The 23,075-nt window shown below is 39.6% G+C and overlaps 1 protein-coding gene across 1 annotated transcript in view; it reads right to left on the bottom strand.

Moving 5' to 3' along the window:
• thsd7ba (thrombospondin, type I, domain containing 7Ba) overlaps positions 1-23,075 on the bottom strand; it is a 178,357-nt gene continuing 155,282 nt past the window's right edge. Inside the window, exons 17-28 of the mRNA XM_034886070.1 lie at positions 21,240-21,396; positions 17,423-17,567; positions 16,779-16,894; positions 15,632-15,749; positions 13,531-13,676; positions 12,691-12,859; positions 8,152-8,325; positions 5,918-6,013; positions 4,745-4,827; positions 3,757-3,952; positions 3,314-3,401; positions 1-3,008 (exon numbers count right to left, since the gene is read on the bottom strand). Of these exons, the coding sequence (XP_034741961.1) occupies positions 2,927-3,008; positions 3,314-3,401; positions 3,757-3,952; positions 4,745-4,827; positions 5,918-6,013; positions 8,152-8,325; positions 12,691-12,859; positions 13,531-13,676; positions 15,632-15,749; positions 16,779-16,894; positions 17,423-17,567; positions 21,240-21,396 (1,570 nt within the window). The 3' untranslated portion in view covers positions 1-2,926. The remainder of the gene's footprint in view (positions 3,009-3,313; positions 3,402-3,756; positions 3,953-4,744; positions 4,828-5,917; positions 6,014-8,151; positions 8,326-12,690; positions 12,860-13,530; positions 13,677-15,631; positions 15,750-16,778; positions 16,895-17,422; positions 17,568-21,239; positions 21,397-23,075) is intronic.

The raw sequence follows: 23,075 nt of genomic DNA, 5'->3' as shown, positions 1-23,075 counted from the left end.
TTTATTTTCCACATGGTTCCACAATTTATTTGCATTTTTGTCCAGCTCTCCATGTACACACAATAGTAAAACAAATTGCATGTCACTGCAAACAATGAGTGAACATACTTTTAAATGTACTTGGATAAAACCCAATATGTCAGAAGTTGACTGTTCTTTGTTTTATAATGGAAGTGTGCCCAGATAATTTAGTTGATTCTGTTATCTAGAGATTATCAATATCTCAAAATTGGATTTTACATTGACCTAACATTCACCAATCGTCCAGTGTAGAAACACTGCCTGAAAGAAACAACTCTAAAAAGTTTGGCAACTTGTAAAACAGAATCTTTGCAAGGCCACTCGGAGCACTTTCTGTCAAAATAGATCAAGCATGCTTACATACAATCAGCTGTGAAAATACAATTGTTACAGCATGTAACAACTGTATTTGTACAACCACTACGATTATAGAGTTACCGGTAAAATACATTCAGATGGAGGTCAGATAACACAAGACCGAGTCTTGTGTGTCTTCAGTTTGTAGAGGCAGAAAGAGAAGCAGCGTAAACTCTGGTCAGGGCCAAAGCCAACAAGTTTAAGGAACTTAATTCTCCACTGGGTCGTATGAACAATGCACTGAAGGATTCGTCACTAAATGATACTAAATGTAAGCGTTTATGGTCCACTATGATGCTTTACTAAGATTGTGGATGCCTTATACTGTAAATGGAAATCTGAACCAATTCCAGGGCTGAATTAAAGAAAGGTCAGTGGCACTTTCTATGAGGGCATTCATAAGGAACTATAAAGCTTTTCACATGCTTCATTACTACACATAATGCTTTCTTCTGCACTATGTCAGCAGTCGTGAAAGACTATAGATGTGATTTATAATGTGTCTTATTAATGACCTAGACTGATGGGGCTTAAAATACATTATGACTAACTATTATCACCTATGCACACCAACTATCAAATGCAAGGACTAATAGTGTGCTACAATAGTCCATGCAGTGTCATAAGTTATCTTTGTATGTGTAAAGTAAAGCTCATATTGATGAATTCATAAAAACGCCTGCTTCATCAAAGCATTTTATTGTTGTTGGTAAAGGGTAATGCATTTACATGCAGTGGTTATTATGTAAGACGCCAAAAATGTTACTAAACCGTGGGAGGGAATTTCAAGTAAAGTTTGTCTGTGTTAGGAATGCAACATTAAATTATAAAACCATTATGCTATATTCAAAGTAAAAAAAAAAAAAAAAGACAAAATACATTTTGTCAGTTACTGTTGCTTGTTTGTGACACGCCAACTCACTATTTCCATCCATAGTGAAATTAAAACTTGACAAAATGCATTTCGTCTTTTTCTTACTTTCAATATGTCATGTAGGTTTGACAACAAAACATTCCATCCTTAAAGCAGACAGGTGTTATTTGTGATTCTCTGCATTTTGGCGACTTACATAACAATTTATGATGCAGCATAGATTCTAATTTAAATCTTTACTGTATTATTAGTTACTATGAATGCCCCCATGACACACTAGAGATGTGGTCTTCCTAGAAAGGGTTACCAAAAAAGTCATTACTTTTGTGCATGAGCTAGAGAAATAGAAATGAGAAATATAACTTAATTAAATATTTGGTGTTTGCTGTCATGTTTTGAGCCCTGTCTTTAATGGTCCAAAAACTGAAATAAAAGAGGAAACAAAGAACACAATGCTGTCTTGCTTTGTCAAATGACTTTGTAAGTGGATGTAATACAGTCAAATAAATGGTGTAAGAAACGTATGACATCCTTGTGAAAAGAAGTAAAGCCTCTTTGCTCTAAAAATACACTGTGCGTGATCCAGTTGATAATTCACCATCTCCATTCTTTTATTTGTTTTGGTGATCAGTGCTTTCTTGTTTGCATGATTTGATGAAAAAGATTGTGTGAGGTATGATCATCATGCTGACATTTGATAATTAGCATTTAAAGGTCTGTGTGTGTTGTTTGCTGTTAAGTCTTGACCATGTTGACCAACAACACAGTCTGCCATGTGTCAGGAACCAAAAAAATCCACGATTTTGAGAAGTCTTATGAGAATCAGGGAGGAGAAAAAATACTGCATCATTGTTTTGTGAAATTCAAGGCAAGCCTGCTTTTGGTTTCCACATGTACACAACGTATGGCATCATCAACAAAACACAATCTGACAGCAACAACTTGCATTACAATTAAAACACTAGAAAAGTCATTTGAAAGGAAAAAATAAACAAAAGCGAATCAGCACTAATGTAGTGCATAGAGCATCTTGTTTATTCTCAGAAATTCAAAAAAAGGCTGTTGAGCCGAAAGGCGTGTGACATTTTCTTTTTACAAAGATCCAGCACTGATGAGACAAAGTCAAATGCCAAATGTTTTGTTGTTCCGTTTTTGAATGAGATCAAGAACTCGAGATGTTTTGGCTCCCTCACCACACAAATACGAGACAAATAATCAGGTGGTCCCTCTGATTCTTAACACAATAAAACTCAGAAATCCACGTAGTCTTTGCCTTTAAGTAGTCCTCTTGACTTGTGGGTTGCAAACAGTGCTTCAACTCTGCGTTCACATTGCAAGCAGTTAAAAAAAGAAACTAGAGGTCCATTTATTTCCATTTATGTCTAGAGACATTTTATCTCATTTCCACCATATTCGGCTTTTAGTCCTCTTCCTAGGGGAGGAAAGTTGACTGATGCCATAATTATGGGCTACATTGCCCTTCAGCAGCAAATCAGGTGTAATCGTCACCGTATGTCCGCTGCATTTCTGCAATACAATTGGCATTACAGCATATGGTCACCCAGGCTTAAACTGGCCAACAATCAGTGTTAAGTGATGGACGTGCTTGCTAACAATCTGAACGCAGTCAGGAGTCCGAGGCCGAGCGCGTCCTTTCGAGGTAAAGCAGCCTGGTTACATGTCCACGTCGCCATCGTAGGCCAGGGTCAAGGGCTTCTGCGGTGGTGGAGACGTCTTAGTGGTTTTGGATGGCTTGCTGAAATTAATAGACAAGAAAAAAAACGCTGACAAGTGTGTCTGATTTAGAAGCAACCCAACTTGATGTCAGTCTTAACAAATAATTACAGTATCTGATAGCAGCTGCAGACAGCATACAAAATACTGTCAGCAATATAACGCTTGACAGTTTTTTTTTTTTTTTCAAAGAAAACCAGATGATTAGGAATTAGCTTTGCTTCTCCGTGTGTTCCGTCTGTTCTCGGCTGCAATGTGTGGGCCTACAATAGCGCTTTTGTTCTTAAAAATGTGAGGAATCTCTTAAGAAAGCAATATAGTACATACCAGACCAGGAACGATAATGCAATAATGAAGAGTATTAAGATGAATCCAACAGCAGTCACAGCGTAAACCCATAGCTTTACTCTTCCATCTGTGCAATCAAAAATGAGTTTTAATACAAAGTTTTGAACATATTTACATCTACATCTTTTGTCTGGCAATCTTTAGAACTTCTTTTCTCACATTTTAGAATAAAGAAGTGGGCTTATTTTATTTTTCAACATACTGCAGAGGAGCAGCTAGAAGTTCTTGCCATTTTTATGGTCCACTAAGCTTGTTTTTTCCTCTTTTTTTTTTTTTTTTTTACAGCATTTAATGACGAGGCATTGACCTACAATGTATTCCACCCTCAACCCAGTGATTCTAGAGTTCCAAAGGCAGGTTTAAAGGCACGAACGATCTAAGGCGCACTGGTCGAGCTGTAAAGATGATTTCCATTTCAGTACCTGGGCCAACAGGTCGTAACGTCCACTCGCGGAAGAGGTCCTGGGCCTGAGACGGCCCGGGCTTTAATCTTCCAGAGTTGGTTTTCACATCAGCTTTCTTGTTGGTATCCACCCCCGGGGTCCTGGTGCAGTAGTCCAAAAAGCCATGTGTGGTCATCACCTCAGTGTAACCCTTCTCACACCCACACACTCCGCTCTGCATTGGACAGTGAACATCAATTACAGCCAACACAAGACGACTGCGATCGTTATTTTCCCACTGCTGCAAAACACTGCAGACAAACCACTCTGCCATGTATAGGGACTACTCTGCTTTACCCAACTCTCTTAAAGCAATTTCTGCTAATAACGCATGGATGATATATCCAAATCCCGACATCAAACTGACTCTGCTCCTAAGGGGGTAAATTACACCAGAACTCCCAAGATTTAAACACTGATGAAGTCAATCCTCAGCCAGGCAAACACACACACACACACACACACACACACACACACACACACACACAGACACACACAAACCAAATGCATTACACCAGATCACAGCATTACCTTTTTAAGCATTGTGGACTCTGCTTTTGACACATTGTTTTATTTTTTATAAGTTAAGCATTTAAAATTATATTCAATAAAATCACATATCAAGTGCATCCTAAATGCATCAGTTGCACTTTTTAGCATGTATTAATTGCAGTTACATAAATGGTACTCTAAGGGGCAGTAAATTGTCAAGTTTGGGCTATGATCTGTCATTTTCATAGCTGCTTGTATGCATCCCCCCCCACCCCCCATCTAGGTGTAGACTGAGAACACACTCATTGGTATTAATCTAATCATGCTTTAAATGCCTGTTCTTTACAATTAGAAATGACATCTGTCAAAACCCATTTAACTCATTACCTAGAAAATGGTAGCAGGTGGAAGCAGCGAAAAACACAGTGAGAATTACACAGATCACAGCTGCCTGATCAAAGTACAATGATCTTACCGGTGTGCAGTGAGAGAAGGGTTTAGTGCACGCGGGATGGCAGTGTCTGACCGTGGTCGGCCTTTTCTGTGGGAAACACCCCCCTGGAGGAAGAGACAACAGGTTCTTATTTCTGTTCCCTTAGCCATTGATCACTAAATTAATGTACTGCCACACCTGATTAATGGGCTCAGTTGCCTATCAGGGTCCCTGATCAATCTGTGAACATTTTAATTCCAACATGGAAAATTGCATGTCAAAATATCAAAGAGTAATGCCATGGGCTCTTGCCTTCTCTGAAGAAGGAGGTTATTCCTCCAGGGCTCATATTTGCCAGAAACACTTCCTTACAGCGATAAGATCACATTCACCCACTATTTACGGCACATCAAGCTTGCCGAAAGCTTTCGTTCCCACAGCGCTATATACCTTTGTTCTCTTTCTCTACGCCTGCTTTTCTTCCCACAAACACAAATGCATGGTTATATTTATATGGATTGAAAGCCTCCCAGCTCAGAGTCTGGCTTATTGATTACTTATGTTAAGAGGGGGAGGAGAAATCAATGGTGGCTGCACTGAGTATAGGCAGATCAAATAAGGTGTTAAATTCTGGAACTAGAATACTACGCTAAAATTATTCTATGTGTGTGTGTGTGTTTGTGTGTGTGTGTGCGCATGCGTGTGTTAGAGATAGAAAGTTTAGAGTGCATAACCCATTTAAAGTGTAATGATATTGTAAACTGAGATTAACGATTGCGAATACATCAGATCCGTTTTTGTATCCAACCTTCTCACTTGTTTTCAAACGTTTCAATTATCTCCTGAACCAACAAGGAGATCCATTCCAAACCACCTGCTACAACCACCTCTGCCCAAATTACCAGTGTGACAGCTTCCTTAAATGAATTAAAGAAGATTCACTTACTGTCATGGCAACGCTTACAAATTGCTTTTAGAGCAATCAAACTAAATGATATTGTAGCACACATTCATGTGATCCAAACTGAATTAAAAAAAATGAGACCCCATGCAGCTTTGTACACAGATTCAGTTAAGTGCAGAACTGCTAGACATACAGTACATAAATCAATCAAATCCAAATCACACCAGATAGACAGATATTCATATTTATATTAGAATGTGTCTTCTTTCGAGCTTCTGCACAACGCCACAAGACATGGCAACTATACTCACCTGTGACATTGACCCCATCTGAGCGCTGACACCACACTGCTCTCTCATTGTTGCTCCATCCCCCAGTCCTCCACTGGTAACTGTGGCATTTCCCCCCTGTATCAATGGCAGAGAGGAAGAGACTATGCTCAATAGCAGTTTGTATTGGGCACCCAGTCCTGTCGTCAGGCTCCCATGGACTTTACTAACCACCACTTCATATTATAAAGTAAGGACAAGGGCACAATTTCCTCTGAAGCAGTGTTTTGCTTCGAAGGCATATTTGGAGGAAATGAGATGGTAGAAATTGGTTGGAAATGAAAAACACCGCTTATCTTCTAAAAGGAAGGCTCTTATTTACCTGGGGGGTAAATAAGAGCCTTTCGAAGAGAAGAGGCCGCCAAAGACACTTGAGCCTGATTTTATGTATTAAAGAAAATCTAGCCACACATGCAGTATTGTATTTTATGGCAAGATTACAAACAGAACAAACACAGCAAGAAAGACCTTTACAGAAAGCATATTTTGGATGAAAGCCATTGATTTAGCTACACAGGTGTGCAGCATTGTAATGAATGCCAATGTAACAATTACCATTATACAAGCAACGTTACAAGAAGCTAAGTAATGAGGGGAAAAGGTGTTGGCCTTTATAAGTGCAGCAATCAACAAGAGTACAATAAACAGTCAAGTCAAAGTAATATACCCAAAATGGATGGTAAAAAGGAAAACTGCAGCAGACATTCAAAAACAATATGAATACATACAGTACTTCCCTGCGTAATACACTCATCCCTCTTGGGTCAGTCAGTTATGAGACGCCTTTATCTTTCATCACAATTGGATAAGTGGTGTAGTACCCATGACCTTTTTACTGTATGTTCAAATACTGACACTTTAATGGTAGCTAGCCTTTTAACCGTATTTATAATTTTTAAGTGCTAACCTGTGAAGCAGCTTCAGTGAGGACTTTGCCATTAAAATCACTGCCATTTACAGCTGGGCTAGCCATTTAAAAAACACTTGTAGCATCACCTTTTACCTCGGTACAGACAGGTGTATAGTTATTGAAACCAAAAGAAGCTTCCAATCCATAATATCTGTTGTGGCAGTGTGTGGGTTGATGAGTGTTATGTCAAGGTGCAAATACTTCCCAAGGTAATTTCCAAGGTAATAGTTCCTATTTACCATTAATTGTAATACTAATGGACGTAGCAGAGGTGATGTTACCCATTGGTTTGTGGACAGTCATTCTAAAGCCTTTGTGTTTGGCGATTTGGCCGTTGTCATCTTAAAGCAAACATGATGATTTTTGGAGGAGAGGGATGAGCTGGTGTGGATGATTAAAGAGTGATAATTGCGGATTTTTCTATTGGCGGTAGCAAGTGGGCAGAGTTTTGCCAGCAAGTAAACACAGACCTCCGGGTACTGTCTTCTTCTGCATGTACAACAGTACACAATCTGGCAAACTTACCCTTAAGTTACCAGCTAACACTAGCTAGCTAGCTTGGTTGGCAGCATTGACTTGACTTGAATGTTTTAGACCCAGAGCTCCGTCAATTATTTTTCCCAAAAATCAGAAACATCCGGCGGCACCTGAACTATCCCGTAAATGAAACATCGTCAATGTAGAAAACGGTCAATGGGATGGAATAGAAATTCTTCTGTGGCACTCTTTAGTTCAATTCCAGTATCATGAACATTTATTAGGAGACAATTTACACTTTGTTGATCCATCTAAGAGATCTGAGGCTTTCATGTTTAAATATCCGAAGCTTCGCCCCTAATTACTTGTCTATTTTAAGAGAGAATAAAGGCTAACTTAAAACCAATTAAAACCTTGTTTTTGCGGACCTCCAGTGGTTGGGGTTCACCCCAATGGCTGTATTGATGTAGAAGTGTACTCGGGCGTGTCCAGTGCACCCTGACATCACAGATGGGTGTGGTAACAGGTGTAAACGCCTTGAAACATTCAACCAGTAAAGGGTCGGTCAAACACTGCGTTTCACCTTGGTGTTAAGTTTCTTTTTGAACCTTATTAACAGATAGATTCTAACATGTTTGGAAACTATTTCTAATTTACACATCAAGCCCACACAAAGCCGCATTAACATTGATTTGTACTCTCCTGTTAGCTGTTTTTGAACACCCCAAACTCCTGAGGGGAATATTCAAATAAGGTTGTGTTAAGACGACTTATCACAATAAATGTCAACGTATAAGGTTTTCTGACAAACAGTATGTTTCCTCAGTACCTTTACAGGGCTGGGTCTCAAAGACTTGATGTGGGCAGCTGCCCTGGTTCTCCATGACTTGAATGATCACAGCTCGAGAGCGAGCTTGGCGACCGGTGGTTTCAAAACTCCGCCCCTCCAGGCAGGTCAGCTGGCAAGAGCTCCAAGACGACCACACAGTCAAATGGCAGTCTCCTGAGGACAGAAAGAGAAAGAGAAAACCTCAGTGATAGGCACAACTTCATCAATAACACAGTCACACTTTCTTTTCTGATACTTGAGGGTGGTTTATATTCAGCTTGCCAGCACTATTTCGGGGAACATTTTGTTGGCTCCCCTTCTAGCTCCAGGAACATTTAAAAGAAGTCGGAAACAACTTCAGCACACATATCTGCAGCTGACAATACACCAAATGCACACAAATAAATTACTCAGACAACCCAATGGGTATTCAGAAGCGATAGACCAACCAGAGTTATAAATCAGACAATAACAGCTGTAACTGTGAGGCCAACTGTATAGGCAACAACCAATATGGAAACATGTCTTTGAGAAGAAGCAAAACATATTTGATTTGGGAAATGTTTTAGTAGATAATGGTTGGTGTATTCTTTGAATTTACAAATAACACGTCAACAACTTGAAGATCAAGCATTCTGCCATAGCTTTGCCAAGTAGTGTGTTTTACGTTTTCTGTTTGTTTATCTACTTCCTGTTTTGTTTTGAAATCCACCGTTTGGTTACATCCTTGGTCACTTGTGTTCCTGCCTTTGTCTGTTTTCCCGCCCGTTTGATAATCATCTCTGCCACTAAGTGGACTCACCTGTTTGTTTTCAGCTCACCCTCATCCCAGCGCTTAAATACTCAGCATTCCCACTTCACCTCTGCCAGATTGTAGTTGTCTGTATGTCACTCTTTCCAGCGTTTTGTTTCACTTTTGCTTCCCCAGTGTTTTTGGATTTAACCCTGTCCCCCGTTCACGATTCTTTCGCTTTCCTTTTGTACTTTTGCCTTCCTGAGTATCACTGGACTTCTGCCTGCCTTTTGACGATGATTACTGCCTGCTCCTGCTGTACTGTCGCCTGCATTGTTCTTTGGACAATAAAAGTACTTACCTTTTATCACCTGTCTGAGTCGTGCATTTGGGTCCGCCAGTGTACCGTGATACTCAATTTCTATGTAATCTTAAGCTTGAAAGGGTCAGCTTGTAGTTATAATATCACCCTCTGGCACAGCTCCTTAGCTAGAAGAACCCTCTGATTCTCTGCCCTGAACACCCATTAGTGAATGTCTGTGTGGATTGATGCATACATTATCTTTCATCTTTATACAGATCCATCCACTCCATCAGCTCTTCTCTCATGCTGCTATGCCTGTCGAAACATGCTGTGGCTAAAGCTGCAGGATGCAGCACATTCACACATTAACACACACTGTACATCACATACATGTTGATAACCCCTCCCCTGGTCCCCACACTGTGCCTGCCACCTTCACACCAACAGACACACAGACACAAATACACACACATCTGCTCCAACCATTAAACACTTCTGATCCTGAGCCAAGGCTCACAGCGAAGGCGGGATGAGTGATGAATCAAGGCGAGGATCAGAGGAGAACGAGAGACAGATGAGCAAAAGCAAGCACTGCAAGATGGCGTGGCGTCTCTGCATAGCAAAAGCTTCTAAAAGCCTCACCCGGCCAGAGCCATGACAAAGGAGATCAGAGATGTGTTTTTGATCAGGTGATAACCATTGTGTTTCTCTTTGAAAAATGTCAAAAACATCTGATATAATATGTTATTCATGTAGCTATTTAACTTAATGTACCGAAGAACCATCAAGCTTCATTATAGATTTTTTAGTGTGGAAAGCCAGACAAGGGACAAGTGAAGCAGGTCATCGCTGCCCGGTGGCCAGCAGCTTCCTTTCTTATGGCAAATGCTACATTCACAGTGAGGCCTAGAAATGGATAATAAAAAAAAAAACATCATGGGATGTCAGTCAACTAGGATCTGCTGTCTTCTTGTTGCTGTGGTGATTTTTATGATGATAAGATAGACCCAATACAAAAACCAGGGCAATGCTTCATGCTATGGATCTCTAATTTCCTTGTCACAATCATCAATTAAAAGCACAGCGTGACAGAAGAAGTGTTTGATTTCAATGTTTCACAAAATTTCATGAGGTCTAAAAAAGTTGCATTTTCTTTTTGTCTATGCATTCTTAATTTTGATATGCTGGAGCCAGTAAAGTGGAAAATCCTCATCAGTCCTGAATTAGGCATTACGTGGTTCTTTGTCTACTTAAACAATGGAGGAGACAGTGGCTGCAGCTCTACAGTGCTGTACTACTAGATAGATTAGCACACGGACATGCAGGACCATTCATTCACGTTTTATATGTAATCTCTGTGTAATTAAAATTTGATTTGCTTAGTAATTATTTACCAGGATAAAGGACCCTAGGAAATGATAGTTTAGTTGTGTAATTTGTCTAAGATTGAAACACCTGTGACAGGCAAACCAAGTCCCCATAACATATGTTATTACAAAAATTTGAGACACTAACATAAAGCACAAATACAATTTTGATTGCAGAGAAATATCATAAGTAACTATTAGATATTAAAGTGATGTTAGAAATAACATGACAGACATGTATGTGTTGATGTGTGTATGTATGTATGTATGTATGTATGTACTGTATGTATGTACTGTATGTATGTATGTATGTCTGTGTGTTGAGCTGACATTTGAATATTATAAAGGGCATAATGTTAAATTAAGTGATCTACTGTAGGACTTAGTCAACTATGCCTCAGTACTTCTTAGTGTTTTCCACCCACCCACTGCCTTATTTTTTCATGCATTTTTGCTAAATGATATGCTTTAACATAACTCCTGTAGCTTTTATAACACAGGCAGATAATGGTCATAGTCAAAAGCCAATCAGTGTAGGCTGGTTGTCATTGTCTAATTAAATGGCTAATTAAATGAGTTCACATTTATTTGATGGCATATGAGACAAATCTTGTTTTTAAGTTGATGGGCCAACCCCTTTAGTTTTTGATTCAGGAATTCAAAGTTAACATGATTTGCTTTTCTGGAGGCTGTTGAATCTTAGTTGCCAACTGACATTTTACAGGTGTAAAATTGTAATGAGGTTCACGACTTCAGAAGCTGATTTGGTTTGTAGAGGTACAATCTACAATTCATTTTCATGTTGCTCCACCTTACACGTCCAGTATCTTTATTGGTTGCAAACGCTACTTTCACTGCCAGCCCACACAGCCATGCCTGCACTTGGTGCTGCTTAATCTTGTATGATCATCATTCTAAATTAATTTATCCTTGTGATGCAAAGGGAGAAATTAGGGTGAGCTAGAATAACACTAGTTTAGTTTTACATTACATTTGATCATAAACTGCTTCTGCAATAGCAATAAACAAACAATAACAAATATAGTTTTAGTCTGTTGTTGCATTACTCCTGTTGGAAAAATAAGTGCTGTTGCACTGGCATTCAAGCTCTTTGCATGCATAATTCCCAAAGCTGTTACTTGTTTTAGTCAGCATAATTGATTTTTCACTCTACATGTATTTCTGGGTTGTTATGTGGTGTTAAAATTATTAATGTCAATAATCAAAGTAATTCATTGAAAAACCTTTCTCACTTTTAGTTACTCAGTATTTACTTATGTAGCATTGCTGCATTCAGGAAGTGTATTAACAAAACATTAACAACTTCCTTCTAACCAAGTCAAATTGTGTTTTTTTCCTATACCACACATTGTTATCGGAAGTGTTTGACCAGATATTGTAGGGCTAAAAGGGTTAGTTAATTAGTCATACATATTAGTTAATGTATGACTTTTATTGATTTTGCAATAATATTTTGCAGCTGAAAATGTCAACCAATTGGGAGAGGGGACAGTGTATTGTATCACACAGATTCAAAAACAAGATTATTGACTTTACTAGTGACCTAGTTCAAAAAATGATTGGCATTATGAATCTAAAACCACAGTAATAAATAATGCATGCTGTTGTGTAGTTCAATAATAATAATAATAATAATAATAATAATGTATCATTTATTAGTCCCACAGGGGGAAATTACAATTTACACTCTGTTGTTTTACACACGTTACACACAGGCCTGAATTACACACACATGCTCAGTACCTACAGTATACATGTGCTAAATGGAAAGATGTCAGAGTGAGGGGGCTGCCCATGCAAAGGCGCCCCAAGAAATTTGGGGTTAGGTGCCTTGCTCAAGAACACCTTGGCAGTGTCCAGGAGGTGAACTGGCAGCTGGAGAGGTGCCAGTTCACCTCCTGGGCACTGCCTTTGGTCCGTATGTGGACTTGAACCAGCAACCCTCCAGTTCCCAACCCAACTCCTTTTGGACTGAGTTACTGCTTCCAGTTTTTTATATTTAAGCTGATTAGGAAATAATAATATATTGTATTTTTCATGCAATGACATCAATAATAACACTACATACGTTTTTACATTTGATGTTATTCCAGTATATGTAAATGCAGTTTTACCTGGGCAGGGAACGAAGCAGGGCTGCTCCATCTCCTGTTGGATATACTGCCTCAGTTTGTCTCCACAAAGTTCCTCGTCCACTGGCTGCGGAGGAGACTCAGTCCGGTTGTAACTACTGACGGCACATGATAGGCTCCTTCTCCGAAGCCCCTCACCACACTCTGCACCCTGCAGGAGCACATATGTGATCTGTGTGACCCTTTTTAAGATTTACCAACAGATGTTTCCTCAGCATAATTTTTCTACAAAACTTCTATTTGACTTGTTTGGAAATGAGGTACATTTTGAAAAGAAATGCAGTGATCTCCTGTTGAACTTTCAAATCTGTGTCAGTACTTCTACTACTACTACTACTACTAGTACACCCACTGCCTTAATGTTTTCATACAGTTGAATCACCAGTTAAACAATACGGACTGGTAAAATATCTACTATACAACTGGAGCAATTTTTTTTCAAATCTTTGTGAAAAGATAAATATAGAGAACGTGCCACTATATGTGTTTTAACACTTGTCTGCTTAACTTAACCTTTACATGTTAAGAATTTTAAGGTGGCCTGTGGTATTTCTCATCAACAAAGTTTGTGCTCACCAGGACACATTGTGTATTTTTGCCGCCACCTAAAGGTCAGTGAAATAGTGTAAAACTATTGGCTGGAATACGAGGTTCTATCCAAAACATTGCTCCATAGCGCTACTAGTGGCGAAAATAAACAAAACCTGAACATTTGTTTTTGTTTTTTTCAGTGGGCACCCTTGGTAAGTACATGGTGACTTTATATGAAAGAAGAACATTGTAAACTTCGAACAACCATTTACAGTGCATGCAATGGTCTACCTCGACAGTGCATGTGGACCAGTCACTCAGCATCCACGTATAGCAAGGCCTTATGGGACATGGCTTGCTCTGGGTGAGCTGGTTGGGACAGGGCCGACCTTCATCATTAGCCTCCTGCAGGATTCTCCGGGTGCGCAGAGACTGACCTGCAGAACATCAAGGCCAACACACCGTTGGGAAGAACAAATAGAGCAGAGGAGGCCCAAGTATATTTGACTGCATGTATGGAGCTCTCAAGTTTAAGTTGAATGGTCTTTTTGTCTTTTATGTATGAATCTCATGCATAGTGACATTCAGGACCACTCTAATTATATAAAAAAAGTGAATAAAAAACAAAAACACTATCCATGGTATATAACTATGTGAGTCAGGGTGAGAGAAAGAAATGCAACCTAAGGCACACTTAAAGTGCTCAAATAATGCTCATTTTCAGTTTTATAATTGTATTTAGAGGTTGTACCAGAATATACCACTTTATGTGTTTATATTTTCAGAAAACAGAATATATTTATTGAACTGCACATTGCTGGAACTCCTCTTTTCACCCTGTGTGTTGAGCTCTCTTTTTTAGCTACAGAGTGAGACATCTCACTTCTGTACCATCTTTGTTGGGAGTTGCACCTGCGCAGTAAGTAATGCTAGCTTGTCAGTTGTAGAGTATAAGGGAGTGTCACGCTAGTAGCCAGGTGAGCATCATAACGTGTGTTACAAAGTGATGCACGTTTGTCAGGGGAAGTAAAGGCTGGACTACAAGAGAGCTGTTTGGAGCTGTTTGTGAATAGTGTGTTCTGTTGGAGATGGTAAGTCCCTTGGGGGTGGACTTTGGCCCTTTTCCCTTTGTAAACCTATAAAGTGCACTAAAAAGATACATTACACAATAAAGGAAAGGGATAAAGCCAAAATGCATAATATGAGCAGTTTAAACTACAGAGAAATCAGTGGCTAAAATGAATGATGGTATGAATGATGATCCTGTGCCTTTTGTTTTCAGAAATGTTTTTCTCGTGAGAGGAATAAGCACCTTTGTGTCACCATGCCACTTTATAATCAGATCTGATCTTTTCCTAGTGTTTTGTTCAAGTGAGCCATTAAGAATGGCTGGAAAGAAAAGTTTGGGAAATGCAGTTTTTGGAAACAGTAAAAAGGGTGGGCTACAGAGAGGGTTTGCTATGCTGTAACAGCTCAGTGGGTCCTGTGAGGATCGGTGAAGGCATGGCCTCCATCAGCCATCCAGTTAAGACAGAAGCTGTGTTTGTGTTATGCCAAGGGAGATGCTGAGCTCTGTGGGCCCCGGGCAGACACAGCAAAAGGACGTTCAGCTCTGCCATCTCAAAAATCAAACCAAAACATTAGCGCTCCCATGGCATCCTGACAGAACAAGATCCTTGAGTCGTCTGACACAGATACGATGCAAAACCCCCATCAAGGCTGAAAGATGTGTTTCACAATGTGTGAAAATGAACAGAGAGTGGCATAAACACTGACAGAGCATAGAGAGACAGAGAGTTTGAGTTGAAATCCCCAGTTAAAGGCTAGTTTAACTGTGAGCTTATTGGAAGTTGTACTTCCAATAATAGTTATACTTTTGTACATTGTATGAGGTTACAACACCTCTCTCTCAAACTGATCACGAGCATGTCACAGGTTTTTGATTTGTAACTGCATTTTTGAAATCATGCAGACGAAGGGTTTATATTTTATTTACAAACACTGTATCATTCATGGCATCCAAAGGTGAGCCGTCTAAAATTTAGTTAAAATGAACTTGCTGTTCTCATAATCTGACCTCATAAAGAAAGGTTGCCTGTGTTAATTAAGAAAAATGGGCTTCATAAAGAATGATAAGTGGAAATATTAATGTATACATTATTGGGAAGATGAAAAAAACTCAGCACACGGTTTCTCTGTATAATAAGGCTTTGAATTACACATACTCTTACATATTTTAATACATTTAAATGTATTCATGCACTATTCAACATCTTGGTGAATCCCTGAGTAGAAGAAATAATGAGGCACTGCACATGGGGCTGACTCTGGGTCTGTTTATCAGGTTGGTGTCCCATTGGTTTGAGTTAAGTCTGTTTGCTCATTTGTTTACCTTGGTTACCACAGGTATGCGAACATTCCGCCCACGGCGACCATTCAGAGAGCATACAGCTGACAGGACAGTCCACCACGCAGCTCTCTGACAGCCTGCACGTGTTGATCAGCCCAAACTGTAGAAAACAAGAGCAGAGCTGTGAGGAGGGCTAGCTAATTATTTCCACTAACAAGAAAAAGAAAGCGCCCAAATTTCCATAATTTAAATAGGCTGTAGTTCATTCCAGGACAGTAGAGATGTCCTGCTTCACATGTTATTGAGTTCATTCCTGACAGTTTTATTGAGGGAATCACAATGTTAATGTACATTATACTTAACACAGAGGCAACAATATCACAGCCTCCATTCCCATAAAACTCCCTTCACTCAATAGTGTAATATGATTGTGGATATCCCTCCATCCTCCTGGGACAAAAACTGACAAAGATTTGCCATTTTTGTCCCTTTTTCAGACTTAAGATTTCACTGACACAACATTACTACTACTAGTTTTTACTACTGCTACTACTACTTTTTGGAATTGATTGTCAATAATCCTCATTTATATAGAGTTATACCTAATATTTAAGTTTAAAAAAGCAGAAATTATGAATTATCTTGACAGATACTTAAGATCAGAGGAATGTACACACGAGTTTTGTCAGGAATGAAAGTGATCAATTGTATTTGAAAAGAGTGTTGTATGGAATCCAATCCATTTTTGTGTTAATTTGGTTAAAAAGAAACCCATATGTCAGATATAGATATTTTTTAAAGGGGTCAAATTTGACCCGAGGACAACAGGAGGGATATACTAGAAGTTAACTGCAGACTGATGTCCATTTTGCAACCCACCAGATATCATTGCACAATTCCGTCAAAGCAATGCAATTAAGTTGTATTTGGCTTTGTGGCAAACTGCTGAGTGAGACATAAAGATGTTAGGAGATTAGACATAACCTTTTAACTTAAACAAAGAGGAAAACTGGGCTTTCAATAATATATAAGCCAGTGGGAACAGAAGAGGAAGTGGAGTGATACTTCATACTCCCCTAACAATTTTGAAGTACAATATTCCAATTTTCTCTGTCATTTGGCACACTCCGCTTCCTATTCTTTCATCCCCATCTGCATTGAACTTAAGGTCTAACTACACTGTAATTACCTGCTCGCACTTCTGCAACTCCACAATCTTGCCATCGCTGCGAATACAGTCCACGAGACGCAGCCGTGAACCGTGACCACAGATGGCATTTTCACTCAGCTGGCATGTACTCCAGTCTGCAACACACGCACACGCACGCACGCACACACACACACACAGACACACACACACACACACACACACACACACATTTCAGTGCATTTACCTGAAGCTTTTATCCAAAGTGACTTCCAAAAAGTGAATTCAACCATGACGGTACAAACTCAGAACAGCAAGAATCACATAGAAGAACGATAGTACAATAGCTTCAAATAAGCCAAAACACAAAGTGCCATATGTAAGTGCAACATGTTAGTGCAATTTTCTTTTTTTATGACCATCATCTTCTTAGCCAAGGTACAGTCAGAAGAGATGTGTTTTCAGCCTGCGGGGAAAGATGTTTAGACTTTCAACTCTCTTGATGTCAATGGGGAGCTTGCTCCACCATTTAGGAGCCAGGACAGCAAACAGTGGAGAGATCAGGTGTCTCTTGCAGTGAGGGAGCAGCAGGCAAATTGGCCAATGCAGAGCGGAGTGGACATTAGTACATTAGTCTCACTGAGCTCCTTTATTGTAGCTCAGATCTGCTGTGCAGATCGTCCTACCTGACACTGTGTACTGGTAGGAGAAGCAGGTGCTGTTGAGGACGCAGGGCTCTGACTGGACTAGCTCTGGGCAGCCCGAGTTCTCTGAGGCTGGGAGGCGGAGGATGTGTCTGCTTCTGTTCCTCGCTGTTCCTTGGTCACAATGCTGCACAACAATGACAGCATCAACAAAAAACATGTCATTGTCAAGCTAGCAGGTTTATTTACAGAGATGCGGGGGGTGGGATGTAGCAGATTGGATTCGAGGGGTCCTTCAGCTAGCCAGAGAAAATGAAATTAAAAATTGAGCTGCAGTTGTTGCTCTTACAAAATCAATTTCTTGATTTTGAAAAAGGAATATTTATAATATAAAAGTAATTGTAACTGTGATTGAACCATTTAAATTGCACCACATAAATGAAAAACGTCAATTAAGTGAAATCAAAACTTGAATGTTACATATTTAGAAAGAGCATAGCAATATGTAAATCCTGCCTGTCCTTTCCACGCTGTCCAAGCACACTTTAAACCTACTCTGGCAGGAAAGAACTAAAGGCAATTACATGCCACCTAAAATCTGCATAGCAATGTTAATGCTAAATCCAACTTAAAAACTAAATGTGAAGACCAAAGCATCATTATGCCTCTTTTGCCAGCGAAACATCATCACCCTAACCCTTTTTACATAATTATGTTTTACTCGTAATGTAAACTTAGTCTCTGGTGGAAAGTTTCCCTGAGATAACCTGGTGTAATTGGCCAACAACCCGGATGTGTTGTTTTAACACCAGTCTTACTATGTGTCAGGGTGAGCATGGAATAATACATTAACTAATCTAGCTCTCTAGAATTATTTTAAATACCTTACTCATCAATAATGTTTTATCTTCCTTTCTCAACCCATTTCTGCTCTTGAAAATCCAAAAATTCTTTGGATAAAAGCATCAGAACGTAAATGAATAAATAAAGATTTAATAATAATATAGAAAATGTGTAGTTTTTCTTTTAAAATTATACATTATCTATACAACTATAATGTATTATCTTCTACTTATGATAGCATATATAATAATTATGAAAAAGTATCCTAGATTTATGTATTGAAGGTCCAATTAACATGTTTAATGTCAGAGTATGTGTTTCTTTTGTCTTTAGACAAGATGTTATTACTTTTGTGTCAACAGACTGAGCTTTTCCAATAAAGGTAATGCACATTTAGTGACAAAATTCTGCATAACCATCCTCCTACATCCCCCACTTGAGGTATTGGAAAGAACTACGACACCTGTATGAATGGAATTCAACGTTATTTGACACGCTGTGCTGGATGGGTTCTGGCTGAAAGTCTGAATTATCCTGCAAAGGAAAACTTGCAGAAAGCTAAATCCACTGCAATATTGACTTTTAGGCGGGGCAGTTGAAGGCAGATGAAGACAAGTTTGATATTAATTGAGTGATTGATTATGAGAATTGTAAGAGTGCCACATTTAACACATCGGTAGCATGCAAATCGCTCAAGTCCCACTACAGGGGAATAGACGTGTGCAACAGAGAAGCAAAGTAAAAACATGTGGTATGTGGAGGAACTGTCAGCTCTGAGGGAAGAGGAAAGATTCTACTGATAAAGGTCTTTGCGTTGAGCTGCATTGTCCCTCTGCTCCTGACGGATCATGCCATGCACCTCAATCACTGTCAGCTCCTAATGAGGGACCTTTGAGCGAGGCTCATGAATCAGCCGCACTCATTTTGCCCTAATGTTTCCACACAACCATGGACACGCAAATCCTTTCATCTGCATGCTCAACTGCGCCTTTAGCTGTTGACAGATTAGAAACAGTTTCGGAACAATATTTTTATGCATATGTATTGAACATACTGCCTCACATTTTCACTCTGTGTCTCTTTCGCACACCCATACAGGGGATTGGGGAATCTTTGCCATGTGGAACCAACCCTGTAATCCTGACTTCAGTTAAAATAAGTTTGTGTTTAAAGACTGGTAGAAAACACTGAGTAAAATAAACAAAATGGGAAGTTGGCAATACTAAAACCAAAGGATTTTGGAAAAAGAAATGGAGTAGTTTTTCCTCGCCACTGTCACACCGTTGCCTGCTCTGGAGGGAACTACTAGAACTGTTGGGTCCTTGTAAATTATGTGGTCTAGCGTGGTCTAGACCGACTCTATCTGTAAAGTGTCTCGAGATAACTCTCATTATGAATTACTATAAATAAAACTGAATTGAATTGAATTGAATTCAGTTAGTTTAGTGGCTGCACTGCTTTGCTTGTTTGTCCTGTTCCCCCCCTCTCCTTTAGTAAAACCCAACCTAAAAGCTAACATGAAGCTTAGCCAAAGTTCAATCATGAAGACTTTTTTCACTCATTCATTCTCATCTCCCTCTTGCAGTTATTCTGTAGGCGTTCTCGCTAAGTAGTCCTACCAGATCTTGCCTTCTTTATTAACTCTCTTCACCACCATCACCAGTGTCTAAACCCCAGGGGGAAATTTCCTGAACTAATCACTTTTATAGCTCTACAATTTAAGCACTAGTTACAATATTCCCTAACATTTTCCAAAAAACATAGTGGTGTTGATAAATGCTGAATCTGTTTTCTTACAGGTCAGGGTGGGCCATTTGTTTCCTGTTTAGTTCAGTTCCATTTGAAATCTATGGCGTTACTCTAAAGCCACTGAGTTGTTTGCAAATTCTTTAACTCAGCTCCATGAAAATTATAGAATAGATGAAAAAACACAAACATCCACTTTTGGCAGCCAGGCTGGGAAATAATTAAATTACCATAAATTACAAAAGTCTAATTGCAATGTACCTAAAAGAGTTGATAAACTGTGTACTGAAAGTGTATCCTAGAAGCTTGATGAAAACACAAAAATGTAATGCAGTTTGTGCTTCGCCATAAAGACTGCTCTAGGTTTATACTCAATACTAAGTATTGCATATATACTATACTATATGATACACTAAGTGATATTTATACTCTGACATTTATACTATTTGTGCAACTGTAACACAGAGTTTCCCTTCGAGGATCAATAAAGTATTTCTGATTCTGATTTTGATTCTGATTGTATTCTGTTTTACAGGGTCTTGGAACTAAACACAATCTTCCATAATTGCATTTATATTGACATAGTTGGCTTCAACTAAAACAAGGCTATGGGTAAGGAACATACAGGAATTGCCCCTTAGCCATTGTGAATGTATGTGGAGAGTGTGGGGAACTGTCACAGTGTTATTAACCAGGATGCTTTCCTTCATCACTGTGCCACCCTCGGACCCCACAAGACTGCTGATCTCATCACAATCCTGAACACACTGCACACCGATCTCATTCCGGCTGAGTCCAAGAATGGCCCAGGGCTATCCAACTATCTCCAATGACAGTGGACTAGCATATTTTACACTATGAATCCCTGTTTTACACCAACACTCTCCATTTGTGAAATTTCTCCTTCCAGGACATCAGAAAGTAAGATGTGTCTTTTCAAGATCTCCATCTTTCATCAGTGTCAGTCAGACGTCAAGACAGGTGAGGGTGAGACATAATTGTCTTGGAGAAGAATGAACACAGGGCAATATCAAGACTGATTCAGTGACTGGGCTTTCTGTTTGAAAACACAGTGGGTTCATACTGTGCCGTTATTTAAAAAAAACCGTATAATCCTCTACTCAATAGCTGTCATTGCCAATGGCTTACATAGCCAATTTAACCAAATGTTTGCATATATGCTGTTGATTATGTAAACATAAATAATCCCACTTGGCACAAGACTTGACCTGTCAACCAACCAAGAAAAGACTAGATTATTGCTTCTTACCAGAGGGCAGTTGCTCCAAGGTCCCCAGGGTGCCACAACACAGTCATTGGGGCAGGCCAGAAAGCAGACCTGGGCTCTGGGGGGCATTTCCTCTGGATCACACAGACTGTCTTCCAAAGTACTGTTCTCCCCACTCGCTGTTTCCTGCTTCACACACCTAGCAGAGGAACAGATGCAGCTATATAACTAGTCTCTGGGGCACTCCTTACTGGGTCCTTTTTTGAGTTTCCAAACACATTTCTAAGTTTCTGACTTAAAATAGATTTCACTCCTCTCCCAAGTGAAATTTTCCACTCAGTCATTTCTAAAGAGGCTCCAAAATGTGTCTGGGTTCTCTGAACATTTAGCTGTATAAAACGGAACCATGGGTTCAGAAAGCATATTAATTGTTTTTACTACAGTACAGAAATGATAGCACTTGTTGTTTTTTTCCATTGACTTCTAGTACCAATGCTTTTTGGGGAGCAACCTATTTGGATGTACCAAGCATGTGACTTTGACTTTTTGGCAACAGTCTACATTGGATTCTGTTAGGTACTCTGTATGGTACGGGTCTGCAACTTCATGTGATTGGTTGACACAGCCATCTGTCCAGAGTCAAGAATCAGCAGCCAAAGTGGCGGTGAAAAAAGTCACTGATGTTCTAGGCTGGGTTTCTAAGCTATTGGAAGGGCTACAATCGCACTGATGCCTCTCTGGAAAGGCCTGATCAGCTATTAGGCTAAAAACTGAACAGAATGAGGCTAGGCGAAAGCGATGCAGAGATTTTGGAGATTACTTGACTTAATTTTTGGATTCAGAATTATTTATCTTACAAATACACTGTAATTCCATGATTACTTAAAAAGCTTCTGGATGGCCTACAATCACATTGAGAAACTTGTTGAAAATGTCTGCTGCTTTTCAGCAGCTATGTGGTTGATTGAGACCAGTTTTAGATCTGTGGCTATGACTAACACCTTAGGCCGGCTACACAATGGATGCCTTGCGCAAGCGTGTCAGCTGTGTGGCGTGTCCGTTTTTATTTCGGGTCCAATGTTTACAGGTCAGAGCTTACACACTGCCTGCGTTACACGCACGGCTTACGCTTGGCTTGAGCCTCGCCAAAAAAGTAGAATAAAAAGTATTGACATGCGAGTGTGTTGGAAGCGTTTCCAGGCAAAAGAGAAAAGATGTTTATATGTAATTTTGAAACAAATACATATTAATAAATGACATGTTGATGTTTGAAAGTCTCCTGGTTTTGACATCAATGCAGATTTAAATGTACTAAAAAAAAATGTTTGTGTGACGGTCCAACATCAGGTAGGCTTACAAAATAGGCTCTTTAAAGTGACACAACATTTTTTATGTTATTGAAATAAACAGATAGCCCACTTACCCATTTTTCAGTTTGAATCTCTTGGCACTAAGCCCCCAGATAGCCCTCCCTCTACATCACCTAGCAGCAGCAGCGCGCATCAGACACATATCTGGTGTGTGGAACATCCACGCAGCTGACACGCAACAGAAACTCCAGCCAGTGTGTAGCCGGCCTTAAGGCAGGCTTATATTAAACAAGACCATTTAGGTTGCTTTTAGTGCACAATAACACTGTGACCCAGTTTGATATTTCCGATGGTGCGTAAGCCAAAACAACCACCTGCGCATGCTGCCTTCAGGGGAGATCAAGACTTCGCTGCTTTCCTCTGGGGCAATTTTAAAAAACACTAAAAAGGGCACTACAAAAAGGAGCTGCTTCCTCTCATTAGAAAGCAGTAGTTCGTATTGACTGTTTGTTTGTCTGGCATTGCAAGTGTCAGGTCCAATGAGTGTGCCAGCTACAGGAACATTGCC

The sequence above is a fragment of the Etheostoma cragini genome, chromosome 11 (genome assembly GCF_013103735.1).
Source record: "Etheostoma cragini isolate CJK2018 chromosome 11, CSU_Ecrag_1.0, whole genome shotgun sequence".
NCBI lineage: Eukaryota > Metazoa > Chordata > Actinopteri > Perciformes > Percidae > Etheostoma > Etheostoma cragini.
Note: the sequence above shows the minus strand (reverse complement) of the source record. Positions and strands in the feature narration are given on the sequence as shown.